General features: G+C 42.4%; 1 protein-coding gene across 1 annotated transcript in view; it reads right to left on the bottom strand.

Moving 5' to 3' along the window:
• Positions 1-240: 240 nt before the first annotated feature.
• The window catches only part of PADI2 (peptidyl arginine deiminase 2), a 69,716-nt gene continuing 49,499 nt past the window's right edge, over positions 241-20,457 (bottom strand). Inside the window, exons 11-16 of the mRNA XM_044667803.1 lie at positions 16,014-16,165; positions 12,349-12,493; positions 10,703-10,796; positions 8,241-8,326; positions 6,849-6,977; positions 241-4,136 (exon numbers count right to left, since the gene is read on the bottom strand). Coding sequence (XP_044523738.1) covers positions 3,903-4,136; positions 6,849-6,977; positions 8,241-8,326; positions 10,703-10,796; positions 12,349-12,493; positions 16,014-16,165 — 840 coding nt within the window. The 3' untranslated portion in view covers positions 241-3,902. The remainder of the gene's footprint in view (positions 4,137-6,848; positions 6,978-8,240; positions 8,327-10,702; positions 10,797-12,348; positions 12,494-16,013; positions 16,166-20,457) is intronic.

Here is a 20,457-nt window from a genome sequence, read left to right on the forward strand (position 1 = left end):
AAAAAAAAATCATCTAGCAGGCTTCCTGAAGGGTTAAATTGTTGTTGTTTTTGTCCTGTTTGCAATTAAAATAAACACAAAACTTTTCAAGGTAACACAGGGGCAGAAAGTATTTTTTTAAACCTTTATTTTCTGTCTTAGTGACAACTCTAAGACAGAAGGGCAAGGGCTAGACAACTGGGGTTAAGTGACTTGCCCAGGGTCACACAGCTTAGGAAGTATTTGAGGCCAGATTTGAACCTAGGTCCTCTTGACTCCAGGCCTGGTTCTCTATCCACTGAGCCACTTAGCTGCCCCTACAAGAAATATTTTTAAGGCTTACCATGAACATAGCTTTGTGAGCTTAAACTTGGACACTAATCAGTCTCTTATCTAGGTCACTAAGGAGTCTCTCTGGCCTCCAAGGCTTTCTAGCTCTGGTAGCCTCAGGATCCTCTGGGAGTCACTGCCCCCAAATGGATGAGAGGTCCCTCCTGATGCTGGGTCACAATGCAACTGACTTAAAAGTTTCACAAGTTGCAAAAACCTTAGGAAAATCTATCACATGCGTAGGGGTGAATGTCTTATCAGGCTAGGAGTCAAAAACACACAAAACACAAACACACAAATCCACATATATGGTGTGGTATCCTGAAGCTCCCTCCCAAAAGAACCTTATAATAAGCACTTGGCATGCGGGGACAGAAACAGATGAGGCATCATGGGAGAGCTCAGATCTCAGCATCCCCAAAGCACCCAGGCCCATCACCTCCATGGAAAAGACTATAATTTCTGACAGCTCTCAGGGTGTTGTCTGTCTAGTGATACTGGCCCAGGCCAAAAAACTTCAAGAAATGTAGAGTTTATTTTGGGAGTTGGGAGGAACCTTAAAAATCATTTAATCTAGGGGCTGTGAACTTGTTTTAAAAAATATTTCACTCTTATTGGTTTCCTTTATCTGATTTTTATTTTATTCATTTAAAAACATTCTTCTGAAAAGGGGTCCATAGGCTTCTCTAGAATGACTACCAGATGGGATCTAGGACACACAAAAAATTAAGGACCTTTATAACGTGTCCAGCTTCTTAACTTTTAAGGGGTCGGACCTGAGGAATCTGAAGAAGTCCAAGGAGGCCATGAGATTGTAGAATCATGAGATTTAGAGATGGAAAGTTAGAGGTCATTGAGTTGAACTCCCTCATTAGAGAAGGGAGACTAATTCACCCAACATCACAGAGGTACCAAGGGGCAGGTAGAATTTGAATCCAGATCTTTTGACTCTCATTTTGCCACAATGCATCTGGAAGCTGACATTTGCTCAAAGTCATAAGGGTAAGGATTGGAGCCCAGGCCTGTTGACCTCCAGATTTTGATTTTTTTTCCCTTCTATTATAGGAATTTTTGTCATTCCAGACCACTGAACGTAGTGACAGTAGTGAATGATCACACTTTGGGAATCAGAAATGTGTGCAGTTTATCAGAGAATAAGGTCCATGTGGCTAACCAAATCTCTCTCTTCCTCAAAATTTGAATGGATAACCATTCCTGAAAGGGGTTGGTGTTTTTTAAAAATCCAAAATGGAGCAAGGACATAGTCATCCTCCCAGCAAATCAACTCAGCCCCAAAGGCACCTCTATGCATAGAAATACTGCTTAAAACAGAATTCTGAAAATTGACTCTCAACAGTTAGTGTGGTCAGTATGGCGACAAACCAACAGCTGGCCCATGGCTGGGTTCTGCAGCCTAATGAAGGCCTGGGTTGAGTAGCTTGCCCCAAATCTGAACCAGAGCCATGATTTATACCTGGGGTAAGTGGCAGTGGTAGAGGTAGGAATGGGGTCAGGCAGTGAACCAAGCTACTCAAGGGATAGGAAGCCCACCTCAGGACAAGACCACCATGAAAAGCACAGAGTGGGTTTTGATAGACTCTAGAGAGCTGTTGGCACTGTCCAAGTTTTCTCATCCTAGAGCAGAGCTCTGGTCACCCAGCCCACTTTACACTTCTGTTGAGGAATAAGGAGATGGCTGCCAATTTAGTCTTAAGGAGAAAGGGAAACAGAACAAATGGGGGAAAGGACTTTTCTGAATGAATATTCCACCAAATCCTATCTCTGGAATGCCTTAGTCTTAGGGCAGGGAAATTCCTTTTCATAAATTATCAATGTGGTTATCAGTTCAGCTGTCTGATTAATGGAGTCACACTGGGCCAGGGGACAAGCAACACACTATCATTCAATCCTAGAAATTAATTTGTGTTCAATGAATTGCTTAAGTCCCCTCCAAGGCAAGATGCCATAGGAGGATCTGGTCTGGATGACCACTCAATAAAGTTGAGTTTCTGTTCCCTGAGGGAAATGGCCCCAGGGAGGCTACATTCCAGGAGAATGTAAGCTTCTTGAGGGCAGGACTGTTTTGTATTTTATATGATATCCAGTGCCTTGCACATAGTAGATGTTTAAAGTATTTGTTGAGTGGAGCTAATAGAAAATAGGAAAAAGAGAGAAGGGAAAAGCCAGGGATGCATGGAAAGTCATTATATCTATATTCCATGCAGTTGTGAGTGCTTCCAAATTGTATACTTTTAATTTCTTGATGGGAGTTTGGGGAGAGAGCTAATGCATTTGTGGAAAAGAGTTTCTGTGAGAAAGTAGGGCAGGAATTGCACCCCAGGCAGACCTCTTGGAAAAAGAAGACCATCTTCTAGGAGTTATTTTAAGAAATGTCCCTAAATATTGTCCCTACACTCTTGGGGACAGATTCTGGGATTTCTCTCTTATAAGCCTCTTGGAAGGGTGGGGAAAGTAGAAGCGGGAATAGAGATCACAGGAACCTAGACGTTGAGTTGGAAGAGACCTCAGAGACCATTTAGTTCAACCACATCATTTTTATGTGTGTCCAGGGAGATTTTTAAGGGATATGCCCAAGGGCACACAGTTAATAGGATTTGAACTCAAGTCCTCTACCTCCAGACCCCCAACTCACAAACTCTGAGTGATGTTCCCATCACTCGGCTATAGTTAAAACAGTGATAAGGAACACTATATGCTTTCCTTTTTGGGGGAGAAGTGCTATTGGCTATTTAATCCTCTTGTCTTGGAAAGCAATTACCAGAACCTGGAAAACATATTGGCTGTTTGATCCCATCTCCAGGGTTGGACCCAACATGGTGGGAACCATAGAACCTCTGAGGACAGAGAAGGTCCTTTCCCACCCCCTGGTCCCAACCTTGGCCTCCCTCCAGAAAAAAGGCACAGAAGAGAGCAATTGGGATAATTAGAAATGGTCATGGGGATTCTTGGGCTGATATTCCCCAACAGGGCCCAGTATACCTTGCATCTATTCCCTCTCCCTCCCCCCCAATCCACATAGTCCCCTAGACCTGAAGTTAGCCTGGAGCTGAGTAGCTGACCCATCAGCTGATGGCTGATGAGGGGCAGAATGGAGAGATATTAAGGGATGTGCCTGGATCCCCTGAGGAGAAAGACAGGGACAGAGGTGTGAGAAGGGCTGGTGAAGAATGAAGTGACTAAGGCCATCCCCAGAGAAGCTAAAGGCAGCATTCCCTCAAGAGAGGGATCCTAAATGGGGCTTGTGGGTCAAAGTCAGGTTGACTTTGGCATCTGTCAGACCTTTTCTTGTCCGTAGAAGAATTGACCATACCCCTTTCCATTAGCCTGAGACTGGGAGACCTAGAGACCATCTCATGTGAATTTGAGTGGGCTCCAGAACCTCAGGCATGGGCAAGACATGTCACGTGTAGCTTTTCCCCAGACCCCATCCCATCCCAATAGAGATATCAAAATGGACCCAGCCCAATGAAGAAAAAGCAATTTTCAAGAAGGTATAAGACCTGGGAATATAGGAGGAGGTGGAGAGAAGGTGGAGGGAATGAGGGAAGGGGATGCCAAGCCCACTCATGAGGTCAAGGCACCACATGCCACCACTTGAAGGCGAAGGGCTTCCGGCAGACATTGGTACCACAGTGGACCTCGCCCATTAATTTGTGATAGGAGGAAATGTCATCGATGAAGGTACAGGTGAAACCCAGGGGCTGCAGAATCGAGCATATATGAGCCTCCAGGCAGCACTGTTCCTCAATCAGGGGCCCAAAAGGCTTGGGGATCCCCAGGTCCTTGTCAAGCACAATCATATTCACCTGTATGGGGAGAAGGAGGTACACATTTGTTTTTTGTAGGGAGAGAAGGCACGACGGAGAGTGTGAGTGTTGATGGGACCCAGCAGGGTAGGGAAGAAGCCAAAGTGGATGTCAGTAATGGAACAAAGGATGAACTTGGAGTTATAATTCTTAAGCTGTGGGATATGGGATCAGAGAAAGTCATTTAATTTCTCTGAGCCTCGACTCCTCTTTTGTAAGACGGAAATAAGAAAATGGGATTTTGGAATGAGAAGAGTTCATCTAATTTAGACCACTCATTTACAGATGAGGTCCAAAGAAGTTAAATGGCTTGTCTAAGGGCCCACAGGTGGTAAAGGTAAGATTTGAACCCAGATCTTCTGACTAAAAATCCAGTCTCTAATCAAAGGGTTGTTGTGGGGGAAGTACTTTATGAGTCACTAAGCACCAAAGAAACTTGAATTATCATTTTCTCAGATAATCCAGAAAATAAGAGGGCATGATAATGATAGCTAGCATTTATACGGCACTTTAAGGTTTATGAAGCACTTAACAAATGACCGTATCAGATGTCTGGACCAATCTGAAAAGCAGAGAATGTAATGTGATAGTGGTGACAAGATGGATGCTTGCCCCACTAGACAGGTGGAGGCTCATTCCCAGAGGCTGTCATTGTGGTTTCTCTTCCCTTGTGGATTTTAAAATTAATATGCAAAGAACTAATTATTATATTTTTATAAAGTTTTATTAATAATAAACTAACATAAAAGGTTAACTAAAAAAGGTACTAACCAGCCCACTCCCAAGAGCAAAAGAGAGAGAGGGAGGAGTTACAGCCAACCATAAAACAATAATGTGACCATGCAAACATGGAGGCGCAGGAGAGCTTAAAGGGAATTTTGGGAAATACTAAGGGACTTTTGGGGGATGCAGTCCAAGGTTCAAAATCTCCATTTATACACTCCTCATCCTCACTTTGATTGAGGTCATCGAATCATAGCTTCAGGATTGGATAGCACCTCAGAGCCCATCTACTCCAACCCCTTCATCTTATAGATAAGGAAATGGGGATCCAGAAAGGATCAGAGATTCAAAGCTGGATGGGCCCTTAGAGGTTATTTAGTCCAACTACCTCACTTTATAGATGAGAAAGAGGTTAAAGTCGAGGCAAGTTAATTTGTCTAAGTTGACACAATGGTGGAGGTAGGTCTTGAAACCAGCTTCTCTGACTTCAGAGCCAATTTCCTTTTTAGTATTATCATGGTGCCTCACTGATCAACAAAATGGGTTCCATTCCAGGCCTCAGGCACAGGCCTTCTGTTCTAAACAGACTGGGCTAGGGACTGGTCTTCAGAGGATCTTCCTCATGTTTAAAGAAAAGATCTTTTCAAGTCAGGAAGACTTGAGTTCAAATCCAGTCCCAGAAATTTACTAATTGTGTGATCCTGAGCATGTCACTTACCCACTGTCCACTTCAGTTTCCTCATCTTTAAAATTGGGATAATAATAGCACTTAACTCTAGGGTTGTTGTGAGGAAAAAATGAGATATTTATGAAGGGGATTGTGAAGCTTAAAGCAGTATATGCATGCTGATTATTATCACTGTCATCTTCATCACCAGAGTGCCATACTGGGCATGAGGGCACAGGACCTCAGGAGATGGAATAGAGTCTAGAAATAATAGGGTTGAGGGAGGAAAGAAAGGATAGGCAGAATTTCTGGAAGTCTAGTAGGTATAGCAGATCTTTAGAGACAGGAAGAAAGGCCACTTGTTAGGGATACTGAGGAAAGAGTGGCCATTTGTGGAAAGGCTGCCTTGATGTCTTCTGAAATTGCTTCTCAATTTGAGATCCTATCCTGCATTTCAGAACATCCATCAATCATGACCTTTCAATATTGTGAGAAGTTCTCAGCTCTGCCATTAACGAATTTTGTGACCTTGGGCAAATGACTTACCCACTCTGAAATGGGTCAATTCCCTTCTCTCTCCTTCCATCTCTTCCTTTTCGGTGTCCAGGCAAGAGTACCTCTGTTGTTTAAGTTCTGCTGTGATCTGAGCATAATACACTACCTATATCCCAGGGTGGTGAGGAACGTGAAGGCTGAAATAATATCTGGATGTGAATTGTTACTTATTTTCCTAAAGGGCAGGTCTAATTGTGCCACTCACGTCAAACCTGACTAGAAAGCCACCATGTAAAGGATAAGAGAAGAGACACTTACCAAAGCTGGCATTTCTTAGCCAAGTACCATGATTATCTGAATCTCCCATGCAGGTAGAGAGCACAGAGGAGACTGGGTGGTTGGGGGGAAGAGTAAAGGATAGTTTCAGTGTTGTGAGTATATTTTAGCTCAAAGGCAGCTCAGTGTATCTCACTAATCCCAAATTCAACAAACTCTTGTGGCTCCCAGTTACCTCCATGAGCAAATATAGAATTCATTGGATTTTTTAAAAAACCTTTACCTTTCATCTTAGAATTGTGTGGGAGTGAACAGAGTCCTGGATTGGAAGTGGAAAACCTGGATTTGAATTTCAGCTCCACTACTTACTAAAGATGTGACCTTGGACAAATCATCCAACTCCTTGGGGTCTCAGTTTCCTCATCTGTAAAACGAGGGTTTTGGTGGCTTCAGAAGTCCTGTCTGATTCTAGAGTTTAGGAATTCTGATTAACGCCTTCCCCCGTCTTGTGGCTTAGAGGGGGTGATGAGGAAGGGGACTGAGTTGCTTACCATGTTGGGGAAATAAGCCAAGGCTTGGCCTTCTTCGTTCAATTTGAACAGAGCTGGGATGTCAATGATATCCTTCTCTGTCAACCCTAGTTCCTTTTTCAGGATGTCCCGGTTCCAATCCAGGCAGCGCTGAGGAGAAATTGGGGTGAGAAAAGTAGGGGTAGAAATATAATTTGACAGTTAGGATAATGGCAGTGCTCACCTCTCCAAGCATTTCTAGAGCCCCAAGGTGGCCACCATGGGCAAGTCATGTCCAATCTTTGGGCCTCAATTTCCTGATTCATAAAATGAGGGGATCAGACTAGTTAGCTCCTTCTAGTTCTAGTTCTAGGATCCTATGGTCGGAAGTCCTATATGACCCAACCTCTAAAAGAGGTCTCTGAATGAGAGTTTAAGGGCCACTAGGACCCTGATATTGTCTTCAGTGTCTCTCTTCTTTCTGATTTCTATTACTCTCAGCTGGGAATGAGAAGAAAGAGAGACTATCAAACAAAGAAATGACAGTCTTAAATAATCTCTCTCTCTCTCTCTCTCTCTCTCTCTCTCTCTCTCTCTCTCTCTCTCCCTCCCTCCTCTTCCATTAATAATTAATATGCCAACTATTTTGTCAGGTAACCTACTGTTGTAATTGTTTTGGGGGATTGTGTTTATTGGGAAGTGTCTGTCATATAGTGTCAAAAGGAATGAATAAATTCTTAAAAGAAATGAGAGTCAATATAAAATGAATTGAAAGAAAAGACACAAGAGTCTTCAGGTAGTCACAACAAAGTTAAATTTGGAAACTCTGTACCATCCATGCAAAAGTTTGCAAATGAACATGAAGTTTAATAGCTTGAAGCTACACTAAGATTTTTAGTACAACCGTGACTGCTTCTCACATCTGGATGTGGCCCCTGGCGCAATTCTAAGAGCAAACTCTAGGCCCACTCACAAAAATATATCATTGCCTGCTTCTAGTATGTTCCCACCCTTCTATGGACCAAGGAATGCTTGTGTCATCCTTTACTTTCATACCCCTGATGAGTTGGCAAGGTCTGGGTAAAGCCCTGAGCGCTATGCTATCCCTCTCTTTGGATAACAGTTCATATTCTTTAGCCATTTATCTACGGGGAGTGGCTGCTAGTGCTATACATCTGTGTTCATTCCTTTTATACACTGGCTCTCAGACTTTCATCAGTGATGCAGGTATTCCTGGCCCCAAACCCCACCATTTGGATTTCTCTTTTTATTATCTTCATTGGCATTTGTGGGCAAATCTTTTTAAAAAATGGATAGAATTAGAATTAGCCTATTCTTCTTGCCATTCCTGATGGCTAAGCCATATAGGATCTGGGGCTGGTCCTGAGAGGCAGCCAACAGCCATTTATCTGGGCTCCAGGCTCCTGCCCTTACCTGGGCGTACAGGTTCTGCTGCACAAGATTCTCATTGGACAAGATCTTATTGATGGTAATCCGTTTGTTGCTCATGCCCCCCAAGCCTGCAGAGGGAGAAAAGACAGGACAGTCCTGGCTTGAGGCTCCTGGCACAATCCCAAATATCAGGTTCTTCTGTTATCTTAGTATCTAAGTGAGTCTCTGTCTCTCTGCCTCTCTCTCCAAGGCAGAAGAGTGGTTAGGGCTTGGCAAATGAGATTAAGTGACTTGCTCAGGGTTATAGAGCTAGGAAGCCATATTTGAACCCTGGTCCTTCTTGACTCTAGACCTTGCACTCTATCCACTGTGCCACCTAGTGGTCTCTAATCTTGAGCAAATTGGAGTTCAATTCCATTTCCTTTGCTAGTCTCCTAATAGCTGTATGACTTTGGGCAAGTTATTTGGCATTTCCGTGTCTCAGTGTTCAACATTTACTAATCTTCTACTATGGGTAAGACGTTGTTAGGTGCTGGGGATACAAAGCCAAAAGAAAAACAGTTCTTGCCCTCTAGGAGCTTACATTCTGGAGGAAAGATATACCATTTAAATATCTATATAGATATACCATTTAAATATCTATATAGAACATAGAGGAGAGAAGAAAGGGCTCCTATCAGGGTCCTCTGAAAGGTTCCTATTAGAGGGGGCTCCTTGGTTGAATCTTGGAAGACAGTTGAGGATTCAAAGAGGTGATGGTCAGGAAAGAATACCTTCCAAGGATGTGGTATAGCCAAGACAAAGGCATAAAGGTGGGAAACAACATACTCAGTTCAAGGAAAAGCAAGTAGGACAGTTTGGCTAGAAATGGAGAATAATATGAAATATTCTTGTCAGATTATGAAGGTCTTAAAATGCCAAGCTGAGGAGGCATTTTATGCCAGAGGCAATAGGGAGCCACTGGAGCTTTCAGACCTTAGCTTTTGGGAGATTATTTTGGCTTTGTGGATGATAGATCAGAGAGGGGAAAGTGGGGAGTCCAATTAGGAGACTATCACAATATCACAATAGTTAAGGAAAGAGGTGATAGGTTTCTGAACTAGGGTGTTGCCTATGTAAGTGTATTGCTCCACTTACATAGGCAACACCCTATGGATGGACACAAAAGATGCTGTGGAGTAGAATCAACTAGGCACGTTGACTGGAAATGTGGGGGTTGAGGAGGGTAAGGAGTTGAAGATAACTCTGAGGTTGGGAACATGGATGACAAGAAGAAGGATGGCAAGAGAAATGGTGAAGTTTGAGGGAGGGAAAGGTAATGAGTCTAATACTGGACATACTTATGGGATTTTCAGAGGAAATCTATAGTGGGCAGTTGGAGATGGATGACTAGAGTTCAAGGAACTCCGCCAAGGATGGTCCCAAGCCCGGCTGAAAAAGGAGGAGGGTTGGGCGCGAGGCTAGCAACCTCACCCTGTAAAAATCTCACTTGCTATAGAAACTGCAACCTCATTGAACCAACAAAACCAACGATCGCCTAGTCTGGAAGATTGCTCTCCAACAGAGTCCATGACGTGTGCTGGCAAAAGCCAACAAACTCCAGGTCTTTGTTGACGGGTGCCTGCGTCACATCTTGGACATTGGATGGCATGAGGGGATCTCCAATGCCAGACTCTGGGGGAGGGGGGGGAATAGTTCGGTGTCCCATCAGTCAGAACGCTATGAAAATCGGAGGACAGCGTTGCCGGACAGGCACTGCCAAAGCAGACCTGGCGGAGATATGCTGAGAACGAGACAGGGACCGTCGGAGTGACATGGGCCCAGTTGGGGGAAGTTGCCCAGAACAGAGTCCGTTGGCGTGAGATGGTTGCGGCCCTATGCTCCTCTCGGAGTCAATAGGAATAATAATAATAATAAAAATACAGAGGTTGGAAAGTCTCTGTTCTACTTCCAGAACAGAGACAATAATTGACTTCATGGGTGCTGATAAGATCACAGGACGGAGTCTTGTGAGATTGTTTGGGGATGGAACATGGATGATGATCCAGTAAAGAGATCATAGCTGGACAAGGAGTAATAATCCTGGATAATCCCACAGGACTTCTATGGGTGTCAAATGAAATAATGGATGTAAAGCATTTTGTAAACCAAGGAGCTAATAAATGTCATGATACTTTCTATTGTTTTGTAACCACCCCTGTGGGCTTAGCAAAGTGCCATGCATTCAGACCTTATCTCAGGGTGATAGTGATTAGGAACACCAAAATTTCTATCCTCCTTAGCTTCGTGGTCCATCTACCCTAGGACCTCTTTTGGATGGATTCACCAAGGGATGGCTTGCAGGGAGCTCTAAGAATCAACTATTGGAGACATCCTTCAGTACATCTTAGTTTATATCTCAGTGACACTTTATCCCATGGCTAGTCTTTCCTTTTACTCAAATGCTTCCCCTTGTCTCTCATTAAAAGCCTCTGTCCTCCCTCCAGGGCCCTTTAGCCACTTACCTTTGAACAAGATAGATTCTCCATGCCCCTCTTTCTGCTTTTGCCGGAAGAGTTTGTAGCAGGCAGAGGTACTGGCCATGAGTAACCGGAATTCCTGAAGGAGAGGACACCCAGGAGTGCCATGGAGCAGGAGGGAAGGAGACAAAGGATGAGAGTTAGGAGGAATAGCCTAATATTTCACCCTTCTCTAAGGGTCTCGGATCCCCTTTCATTCCTCAGCATATCTCTAGGGGGTAGGAAATCAGCAGAGAGATGATCCTCCCCTTTTCACAGGGAAGGAAATGCATGGCAGAGAGAGGGGATTTAGTCTTTTTAGGGGAAGATCACTGAAGAAGAGGGCACATAATCTATTTCTCTCGCCTCTCAATTCAAGGTAAGATAGATCTCTTTGAAAGACTATCTGAGGATAGAACCTTTTTGACCCTTTTCTCCTATGAGAGCAATGCAGGCCTGGATTTGGACTCAGAATATAAAGCATTTGTGGATAGGGTAGAAGACCTTCCCTCATAGAGGTCAGCCAGATGGAGAGCCAGGCCTAGAGACAGGTGGTCCTGGGTTCAAATCTGGCCTCAGACACTTCCTAGCTGTGTGACCCTGGGCAAGTCACTGAACCCTCATTGCCTAGTCCTTTACTGTTCTTCTGCCTTAGAACCAATACGTAGTATTGATTCTCAGTTGGAAGGTAAGCATTTAAAAAATAAATAAAAAATAAAAGATAAAATAAAAATAAAAAAATAAAAAAGAAGACCCTTCCTCCTATAGGTGGGCCAATTCCAGAAGGCCAGGTAGACTTTAGGAACCTAGGCCTTAGCCTTGGCTACTCTTTCTCTCAAAAAAAAAAAAAAAAAAGATCAGGCAGGATTGATTCTGATCTAGGGCACTAAGCAAATCTCTCATGATACAGTGATAAGAAGACTAACTCTGGAAGTAGGTAATTTGGTTTCGAATTCTACCCCTTATGTGTACTGCCTGTGTCAGAGCTTGGACCTGTCTCTTGGGCCTTAGTTTCCTCATCTGTAAAAATGAAGGGCTTGGACCATCTGCGTTGCCAAGGTTTCTTCCAGTGTTAGACCTAAGATGTGATGAATAATGATAATTCATGTGATATATATTGCTTTAAGGGATGCAAAACTCTTTCCTTGAAAGATCCTTTTGTGTGTGTGTATGTGTGTGTGTGTGTGTGTGTGTGTGCCATTATTCCCATTTTGCAGATGAGGAAACAGAATCTTAAGAGGATTAAATAGTTTAACCCATAGCCATGCAGTTAGGAAATGTCACAACTGGGCCTGAAACCTAGGTCTTTGGGGCACAAATTCAGAACCTTGGGATCATACGTCTGGAGCCAGAAGGACCTTAGAATAATCATCCCCCTCTCCTTTTAGCAGATGAGGAAACAGACCCTGAGGAATGATATTGCTCCATGTCGCATGGATAGTACATAGCAGAATCTGGATTTGAACTCAGGTCTTGGGACTCCAAAGTCAGTGCTCTCATCATGCTGCTTTTCCAAGGGTGGCATGAGCAAGCTTCTACCACAAACATCCAGCCACGTTCCTTCTTCCTCCCCTTCCCTGGGACACTGTCCCATGTTGACCAAAGCCAGCAGTGAGCCCCTAGGCTTTGATGAGCCTCTTGTCCCTGCTCACCTTCTTGCCTGGGATGGGGACGAAGGTCATAAATTCATCCACGTGGCCAACGATCAGCCAGTCCGAATACAGCTCCACAGGTGCCTGCACTAACTGGGCCTGGAGGAAATCTCTCACCACCTTTGTCATCCTCCTCCCTCCAGACCTGAGGATGGGAAGGTCGACAAAAAAGAAAGGCTTCAGAAAGACACCGGCGGGTTCCCTCCTCGCCCCTTCTCCTTCAAAGAGCCTGGACAATTCTTATCTGATTATAGCGCAGACTTATATACAAGTCTCAGAGTCTTAATCTTCAATAGCATAAATAGTAACTAATAAATCTTTTGGGACACCCTGGAGTGCCTTGAAAGTTTACAAAGCACTTTATTTTCAGTAATCCTGTGACGCAGATAAGTTGATATTCTGTTTCTCTCCACTCCTCCCATTTTACAAATGGGGAAAATGAGGCTCAGAGGAGACAAGCGACTTGCTCAAGGTCACACAGACTAGTAAATAGCTGTGTGGTTACATAGCTAGCAGGTATCAAAGTCAGAATTATACTAAGCTCTAGCTGTGTGTTCTTCAGTTGTGTCCAACTTTTCGTGACTCCATTTAGGTTTTTTCTTAATAAGATATTGGAATGGTTTACCATCGCCTTCTCCAGTTCATTTTACAGATGAGGAAACTGAGGCAAATAGGGTTAACTGACTTGTCCAGGGTCACCCAGCTGAACTCAGATCTTTCTGACTCTTAGACTGGCACTCCGTCCTACCTAGCAGTCACAGACTGACTTAGAAAACACAAATTAACAATATCTATATTGTACTATATTTTTATTTGTTATAGTACACATTTTTCATGTACACTTTAATATCTAGTTCAGGTCTTGAGTTTGACACTATTGATGAAGTGTTGAATTTGAAGCAAGGAAGACCTGAGTTCATATTCTATCTCAGCTGGTTGACCAGGGGAAAATCACTTATTAATGAGAATCATCATTTACAAAGTCTTTAAAGTCACATAGCTAGAAAGTATTAGAGGTGAAATTGGAATACAGGGCATCCTGACTCTGGACCGATATCCCTTCCACATCACAACTTTTTCCATTGTGGTTTTGATATATGGTGGGTTGGTATAAGAAACTCAATAGGAATTTTTTAGGAGTTTTGTGGAAGTGGCAGATGACAATAAGTTACTGTAAGCAGCCCATAAAAGAAAAAGAAAAAGATTCTGACTTCTTCTCTGGTATGAAGGGAGGGCCAAACATTTTTACATAGATTTTCTGGATCTGTCCCATCCCTAACCCCTGTGATGTGGAAGGGATAACCGTGCTTATAGACTGATTGATTCTTGTTCCATTTGTTAGGTTATTCTCTGCAACTTGTTTTCTCCATTGATATTACTTTACTGCCCTACAGGAATAAAGTGGGCATATCAAATTGTCTTTTTCCTTAAGTTTCTCAGATACTAGTCCAAAGATTAAGGGTCTTTTTTTTTTTTGCCTTGAGAGGGGCGAGACATTTAGAGATTTAATAATTATTTTACCAATAAGAGATTTAGAGGCAGCTAAGTGGCACAGTGGAATCCAGTCTTAGACACTTACTAGCTGTGTGACCCTGGGCAAGTCACTTAATCTCTACTTGCCTCAAAATAGGGAGAATATCTCTTGGGATTATTGTGAGGGTTTAATACAATAATACTTATAAAGCACTTAGCACAGTACCTGGCACATAACAGGTGCTATATAAATATTTACTCCTTTCCCTTCTCTTTATTTATTTATTAAAAGATCATTACCTTCTATCTTAAAATTGATACCAAGTATTGGTTCTAACGCAGAAGAGCAGTAAGAGCCAACGAGTGGAAGTTGGGTGATTTGCCTGCTAGGATGTGTTTTTGAATCCAGATTTGAACCCAGGACCTCTTGTTTCTAGGCCATTCTCTATCCCCTGAGCCATCCAGCTGCCCCCTTTCCCTTTTCTATAAGAGGATGCTACATTGATGGCAGCCATCAGTCATATCTCCTTGGGCTTAGCCGAGCACCCAGAATGGTCCCTTAATTCTAAATCTAAATCTAGTGTCCCTTCCATTATTCCAAAAACAGAGAATTCTCTCTTGAAATGGGGAGCCGAGTCAAAGCCATTGTGGAAGAATTATCCATCCCCTGGCTTCCATTCTGCTCATCTGAATGCCAGGATGGGATTGGAGATGATGAAATTAGTGAACTTGTCTCTTCCTATCCCTCCAACCACATCTTATGGCTCTCAGAAATCTCTTTCCAAAAGGCACAGAGTTCTTTCATCTCATCTTCTCTATTTCCTCTGCATCCTCTCAGGGAGGAAATGACTTAAAGAATCAAAACAAACACCAAAATAAATTCACTCTAAAGTGTTAGGGACTTAATGTGGACATGCAAATTCATATTACTAGCTATGTGCCCCTGGGCAAGTCATAGCCTTATTTGTCTCAGTTTCCTCATCTGTGAGATGAACTAGAGAAGGAAGTGACAAATCACTACAGTATCTTTGCCAAGAAAATTCCAAATGGGGTCATAAAGGGTCAGATAAGGCTGAAAAATGACTAAGCAACAAAGTAATATTATATAGGATAATAATATGTTAAGATGTGGTATATATATGAGATGCTGTTTTATTATATGTAATATATAATTTAATGTATAATAATATATTATGATGTGGTGATATAAGCATAGATGATCTAGAACAATAATAAATTATATAGTAAATTATATAAATATTTGAAATAAAATAATGTGGTATATTATATAAACACACCTCATGTAGAATAATAATATATTATATGGTGTAATATAAGCATATATAATATGGGATAATCTTATGTAGTATTTCATATAAACATGCATTATATAGAAGAATATATAGAATGTATATAGAATACATATAGAATATATAGAACATATAGAAGAATGCATTATATAGAATATATAGACTATATAGAACAGTGATGGGCAAACTTTTAAAAGAGGGGGCCAAAGGAAAGGAAATGCTCATCTGTCAGTCTATTTCTAAGACAACTCTTTCGAAGTTTTATTGTATTGTATCCTACTCGTATTCGTCAGGTTAGGAATAATGTCGCACAGCCGGATAGAATACTTCAGGGGGCCGCATCTGGCCTGCAGGCCGTAGTTTGCCCATCGCTGATATAGAATATATAGAATACATATAGAATATATATATAGAAGAATGCATTATATGGAAGAATATATAGAATATATAGAAGATTGCATTATATAGAAGAATAATCTATTATGGATTATATTATAAAATGTATGTAGAATAATATATTCTGTGGTATGTTATATACACATATATTTTAGGGGATAACAATAGTACCTATTGAGGAGCATCTATCCCAGGAAATCTGCATTTAGAATATAAGATCCATGATAACAGGACTGTTTTGGCTTCTTTACTGTATCTTGCAAACAGTACACAATAAATGTTTGCAGAATGGCTGAAAGTGCAGACCCCAGGAAGAGAAGGCAGAGCTTATCCCAAAGGACTGAGTGGTAGAATTCCATGCATCATCAGTGGATGTTTTGGGGTGTGGGTCAGAGGACCCTTCCCAGTGATTCTTGAATCACACTGTGTAGGCAACAACCTACTTGACCTCTGTGTAAAGCTTTGCTGGCAGAAGGGCTTTCTTACAGAGGGAAGCTGCTGCCAATGAGAATTCTTCCCAAGGGGTACTCCTTCCCGTTCACCGTCACAGGGGGGCTGACTTCCAGGTTCCCAAAAGAATCCAAGCTGGTGACTTCCTCAAAGAGGGGCTCCCGGGTCACATAGCCAAAATCTGGACCCTGCGCAGATAGCACACACCGTTAGCATTCTCTGTCTACCAAACATCCACTATTCTCCTGGCCCAATGTTTGCCCAATCCAGTCAACACTCAGTTATCCATTGTGTGCTCAATGGATTTGCCAAGGTTTGCTCATCTCCACTGTTCAGTGGAATTCCAATTCTCTAACAGAGGGGATGTGCAAGGAAGACTTGGGGGTGAGTTATAGATGGGATGAGTGTGACATTGAGTGTCCATAACAGGCTTTTTTTTTAAACCCTTACCTTCTATTTTAGAGTCAATACTGTGTATTGGTCCCAAGGTAGAAGAGCAGACAATGGGGCTTAAGTGTCTTGCCCAAGGATCATCTAACTAGGAAGTGTCTGAGGCCACATTTGAACCCAGGACTTCCCCTCTCCAGGCTTGGCTCTCTATCCCCTGACCCACCTAGCTGTCCCCATTCTGATTGAATTTTGCTGACTACTCTTCAGCTTAAACTCCTACAATACGAGGGTCAGAATTAAACACAGTAATTCTGATGTGCTCTGATCCTGGCACAATCAACTCCTGTATTCTGGGCACTTTGCTTCTCTTAATAAAGTTTAAGAATACATTCTCTTTCTTGGCTGCCAAATTATTCTGATGACTCACGCTGAACTTGTAGTCTGCTAAGACCTAGCTTCATATCCGATCTCTGCTACCTCTTACTTGTGTGATCTTGGGCAGGCAGCTTAAACCCTCTGGGCCTTAATTTCTTCATCTGTAAAATGAGTATGTTTCATTAGAAAATGTCTAAGGTCCACTCCGGTTTTCAATTCTATGATCCCATTCATTTTTCTGAGCCATGGTTTGGAATAATGGATCTGGAGTCAAAGAACTTGGTTTGAAATCCTTGCTCTCCCACCTTGTTGCCTGGGTGACTTACGGCAAGTCACCGTATCAGGAACTCGGTTTCTTTATCTGTAAAATGAAGGGGATTGGACCAGAAGACCTTTTAGCCCTTTCCCAGCACTAATTCTATGATCTCTAGTGTTCCTTCTATTGTAACTCTATCCATCAAGGATTGATTGCTCTTGCGAGCTGTCCTATAAACAATGCCATCATTGGGCCAGAGGCCAAGTTCTAGTTCCCTCTACTGTTGTCGGTCCCTAGTGACAAAAGGCAGGGAGGAATTTGGAACTCTGACAGTCATGTCACAATTCTCCAGGAATAGTCACTCCTGGGGTTGCAGACAAATAATTAAAGCTTAGCACGCTCTCGCCTTGAAAATCCTAGTTGGCTGGGTGGGCAAGGTGGGGGCCCTGGTGTCTGGGGCAGCTGGGGAGCTTTATGAGAATGGGACCAGGTATGTAGCACAAAGCCAACAAAGTCAGCCTGGCCTGAGCCACTGGGGATGATGACAGCATTGAGCCCTTGGCCTTGGACCATGCTAAGGACTCTAGAAACAAATGGAGAGAGAGGAGGAGGACAGTTGGTGAAGTGTTGGTCCCTTGTCTCCAACACTACTGGGCTCTTGGTGCTGTTGGGTGCTGGAGCTCGATGAGGGGTAACGGTGTAGTGAAGGGTGCTGGGCTTAGAGAAAGGAAAATCTGGGTTCAAATCCCACCTCAGATACTTACTAGGGATATAATTCTAGGTAAATTACTTTATTCTACCTAGGTCTTAACTATAAAATAAAGGCATTAAACTCTATGGTCCCTTCCAGCTCTAAATTCATGATCTATTTGTATGTGTGTGTGCTTAGATTAATGTCTTTTTGTGTTATCGACCCCTTTGACAGTCTGGTGAAACTTAGAGTTTTTCTCAGAATATTTTCTTGGTTTTTAAAAAAAAAAATCATGATTTAAGGAAATTATAAATTTCAGTTAGAGATGAAAATAAGTGGTAACTTTTTTCTCATGTAAGATTATGGACCCCTTAGAATCTATCAGAGGGTCTGAGGACCCACATTAAGAACTATGTATAGGGCAGCTAGGTGGCTGCTAGTGGGTAGAGTGCCAGTCCTGGGGTCAGGAGGACCTGGGTTTAAATCTGGCCTCAGACACTTCCTAGCTGTGTGACTCTGGGTAAATAATTTAATCTCATTTGCCTAGCTCTTGCCCTTTTTTCTTAGAATTGTTACTAGGAGAGAAGGCAAGGGTTTAACATTTTAAAAAAGGATCTTGTGCAAAAGGGTTCTCAAGGAAAGTACGCTATCCACATCCAAAGAAAAAACTGTGAGAGTAGAAACATAAAAGAAAAACATTTGCTTGATCTCATGATTTGATGGCAATATGATTGGGGATGTAGACTCTAAACGATCACCTTAATGCAAATATTAATAATATGGAAATAGGTCTTTATTTTTTAAACCCTTAACTTCTGTATATTGATTCATAGGTGGAAGAGTGGTAAGGGTGGGCCATGGGGGTCAAGTGACTTGCCCAGGGTCACACAGCTGGGAAGTGGCTGAGGTCAGATTTGAACCTAGGACCTCCCATCTCTAGGCCTGACTCTCAATCCACTGAATTACCCAGCTGCCCCTGGAAATAGGTCTTGATCAATGACACATGTAAAACCCAGTGGAGTTGCTCGTTGGCTATGGGAGGGGGGAGGAAGAAGGGGAGGGAAAGAACATGAATCATGGAACCATGGAAAAAATTTCAAATTAACTAATAAAATAAATAAAAGAAGAAAAGGATTCTCAAGAATGAGACCCTCAAAAAACAAAACAAAGCATGAAAAATATTACCTATCTGATTTATGGATAAGTGAAGAATTCATGAATAAAAAACATAAAGGGCAAAAAAAAAATGAGCCCCTCTTGGTGCTGAGAGATATTTAGAGAATGTTCCTAAGGACAGAGCTCTATGCTGCTATTTGCTTTCATGGACTACTCTGAGCCTTATTATTTCCATCTCCAAAATGGGCATTTTGGACTTAGTGATCTCTAAAATCCTCTTTTACACTGAAAATCCGTGGTGGCATTTGTGATCTTTTGGACTCACAACCACAGCTAGAATTTTCATAGCACTTTAAAGTTTAAAAAGCAATAGTTCTTTTGATCCTCATGAAGGCCCTGGTAGGGTGATACTCATTTTACAGAAAGGACAACTGAGGTTAGAAGTCACATAGCTAAAAAGTATAGGACGTGGGATTCCCAGGCAGGCACGTATATCAATGTCCTTGCCCTTAGTGATGGTACCTGGGCTGGACCATGGCATGAGGCTCTTCCCAGAAGCAAGGAGTTGGAGGAGAGCCCCTTCAACTAGAAGTGACTCCGTTTCTCCCTCTGTAATGTGGCTGACCCTATGCCTAAGGAATGGGGTGAGATACAAAATCTTGTTATTAAATATGCAATAGTTTGGGGAAAGGCTATCTGATATCCTTATACTTGAGACCATAAGGCAGCTAGGAAATAATAATAGCAACAAAAATAATGAGACATTGACATAGTGCTTTAAGGTTTGCAGAGGATCTCTTGCTTCACATGAATACCTCAATTTATCTTCATAATGATCCTGGAGACAAGAGTTATAGGTCATAAGATCATCGATTTAGGGCTAGACGGAAAGAAACAAATGCTTGCTAAGAACCTACTCTATGCCAGGCGCTGTGCTAAGTGCTTTATAAATATCTTCTCATTTGATCTGCAACCTGAGATATATGCCATGACTATATCAATTTTACATTTGAGGAAACGGAGGCAGACAGAGGTTAGGTTACTCGCCCAGGATCACACAGCTAGTAAGTTGTCTTAGGTCAGATTCAAACTGAGATCTTCCTGACTCTAGGTCCAGTGCTCTGTGCACTAGGGCACTGCCTAGTTGTCTAAAGGAAGGACCTTTAGACATTTGGTCCAACCCTTTCATTTTTCAGAAGAGGAAATTGAGAACTAGAGAAATGAAGTGATTTGTCCAAAGTCACAGAGGGAACGATGATATGAGGCAGAATTTGAACTTAGGACCTTGGACATAGGATGATAGATTTAGAACTGGAAGGGAGGTCAGCCAGGTTCTGACTTCTCCCTACATCCCATTACCTGAGGCCCTTCCCTGGTCTTACAGAGTTTTCTGACCTCAAATGCTGTGTTTATAGTGAGTGATCATAGAATGTTAGGGCTGGACAAGACCTCAGAGAACCTCAAATCCTCATTTTACAGAGGCAGCAGCTGCAGCCCAGGCAGGTCAGATGACTTTCTAGGTCATATAGCAAGGAAGCCCTGGCACCAGACTCCAGCTCTCCCGACTCCAAGCCTGCTGGCCATTCTTTCTGCTCAGCCAGTTGATTATATAAAGAAAAGGGGCTTGAGAGATTATTTTAGGAATTTAGACC

Source organism: Gracilinanus agilis, chromosome 3, assembly GCF_016433145.1.
Source record: "Gracilinanus agilis isolate LMUSP501 chromosome 3, AgileGrace, whole genome shotgun sequence".
NCBI classification, from domain to species: Eukaryota; Metazoa; Chordata; class Mammalia; order Didelphimorphia; family Didelphidae; genus Gracilinanus; species Gracilinanus agilis.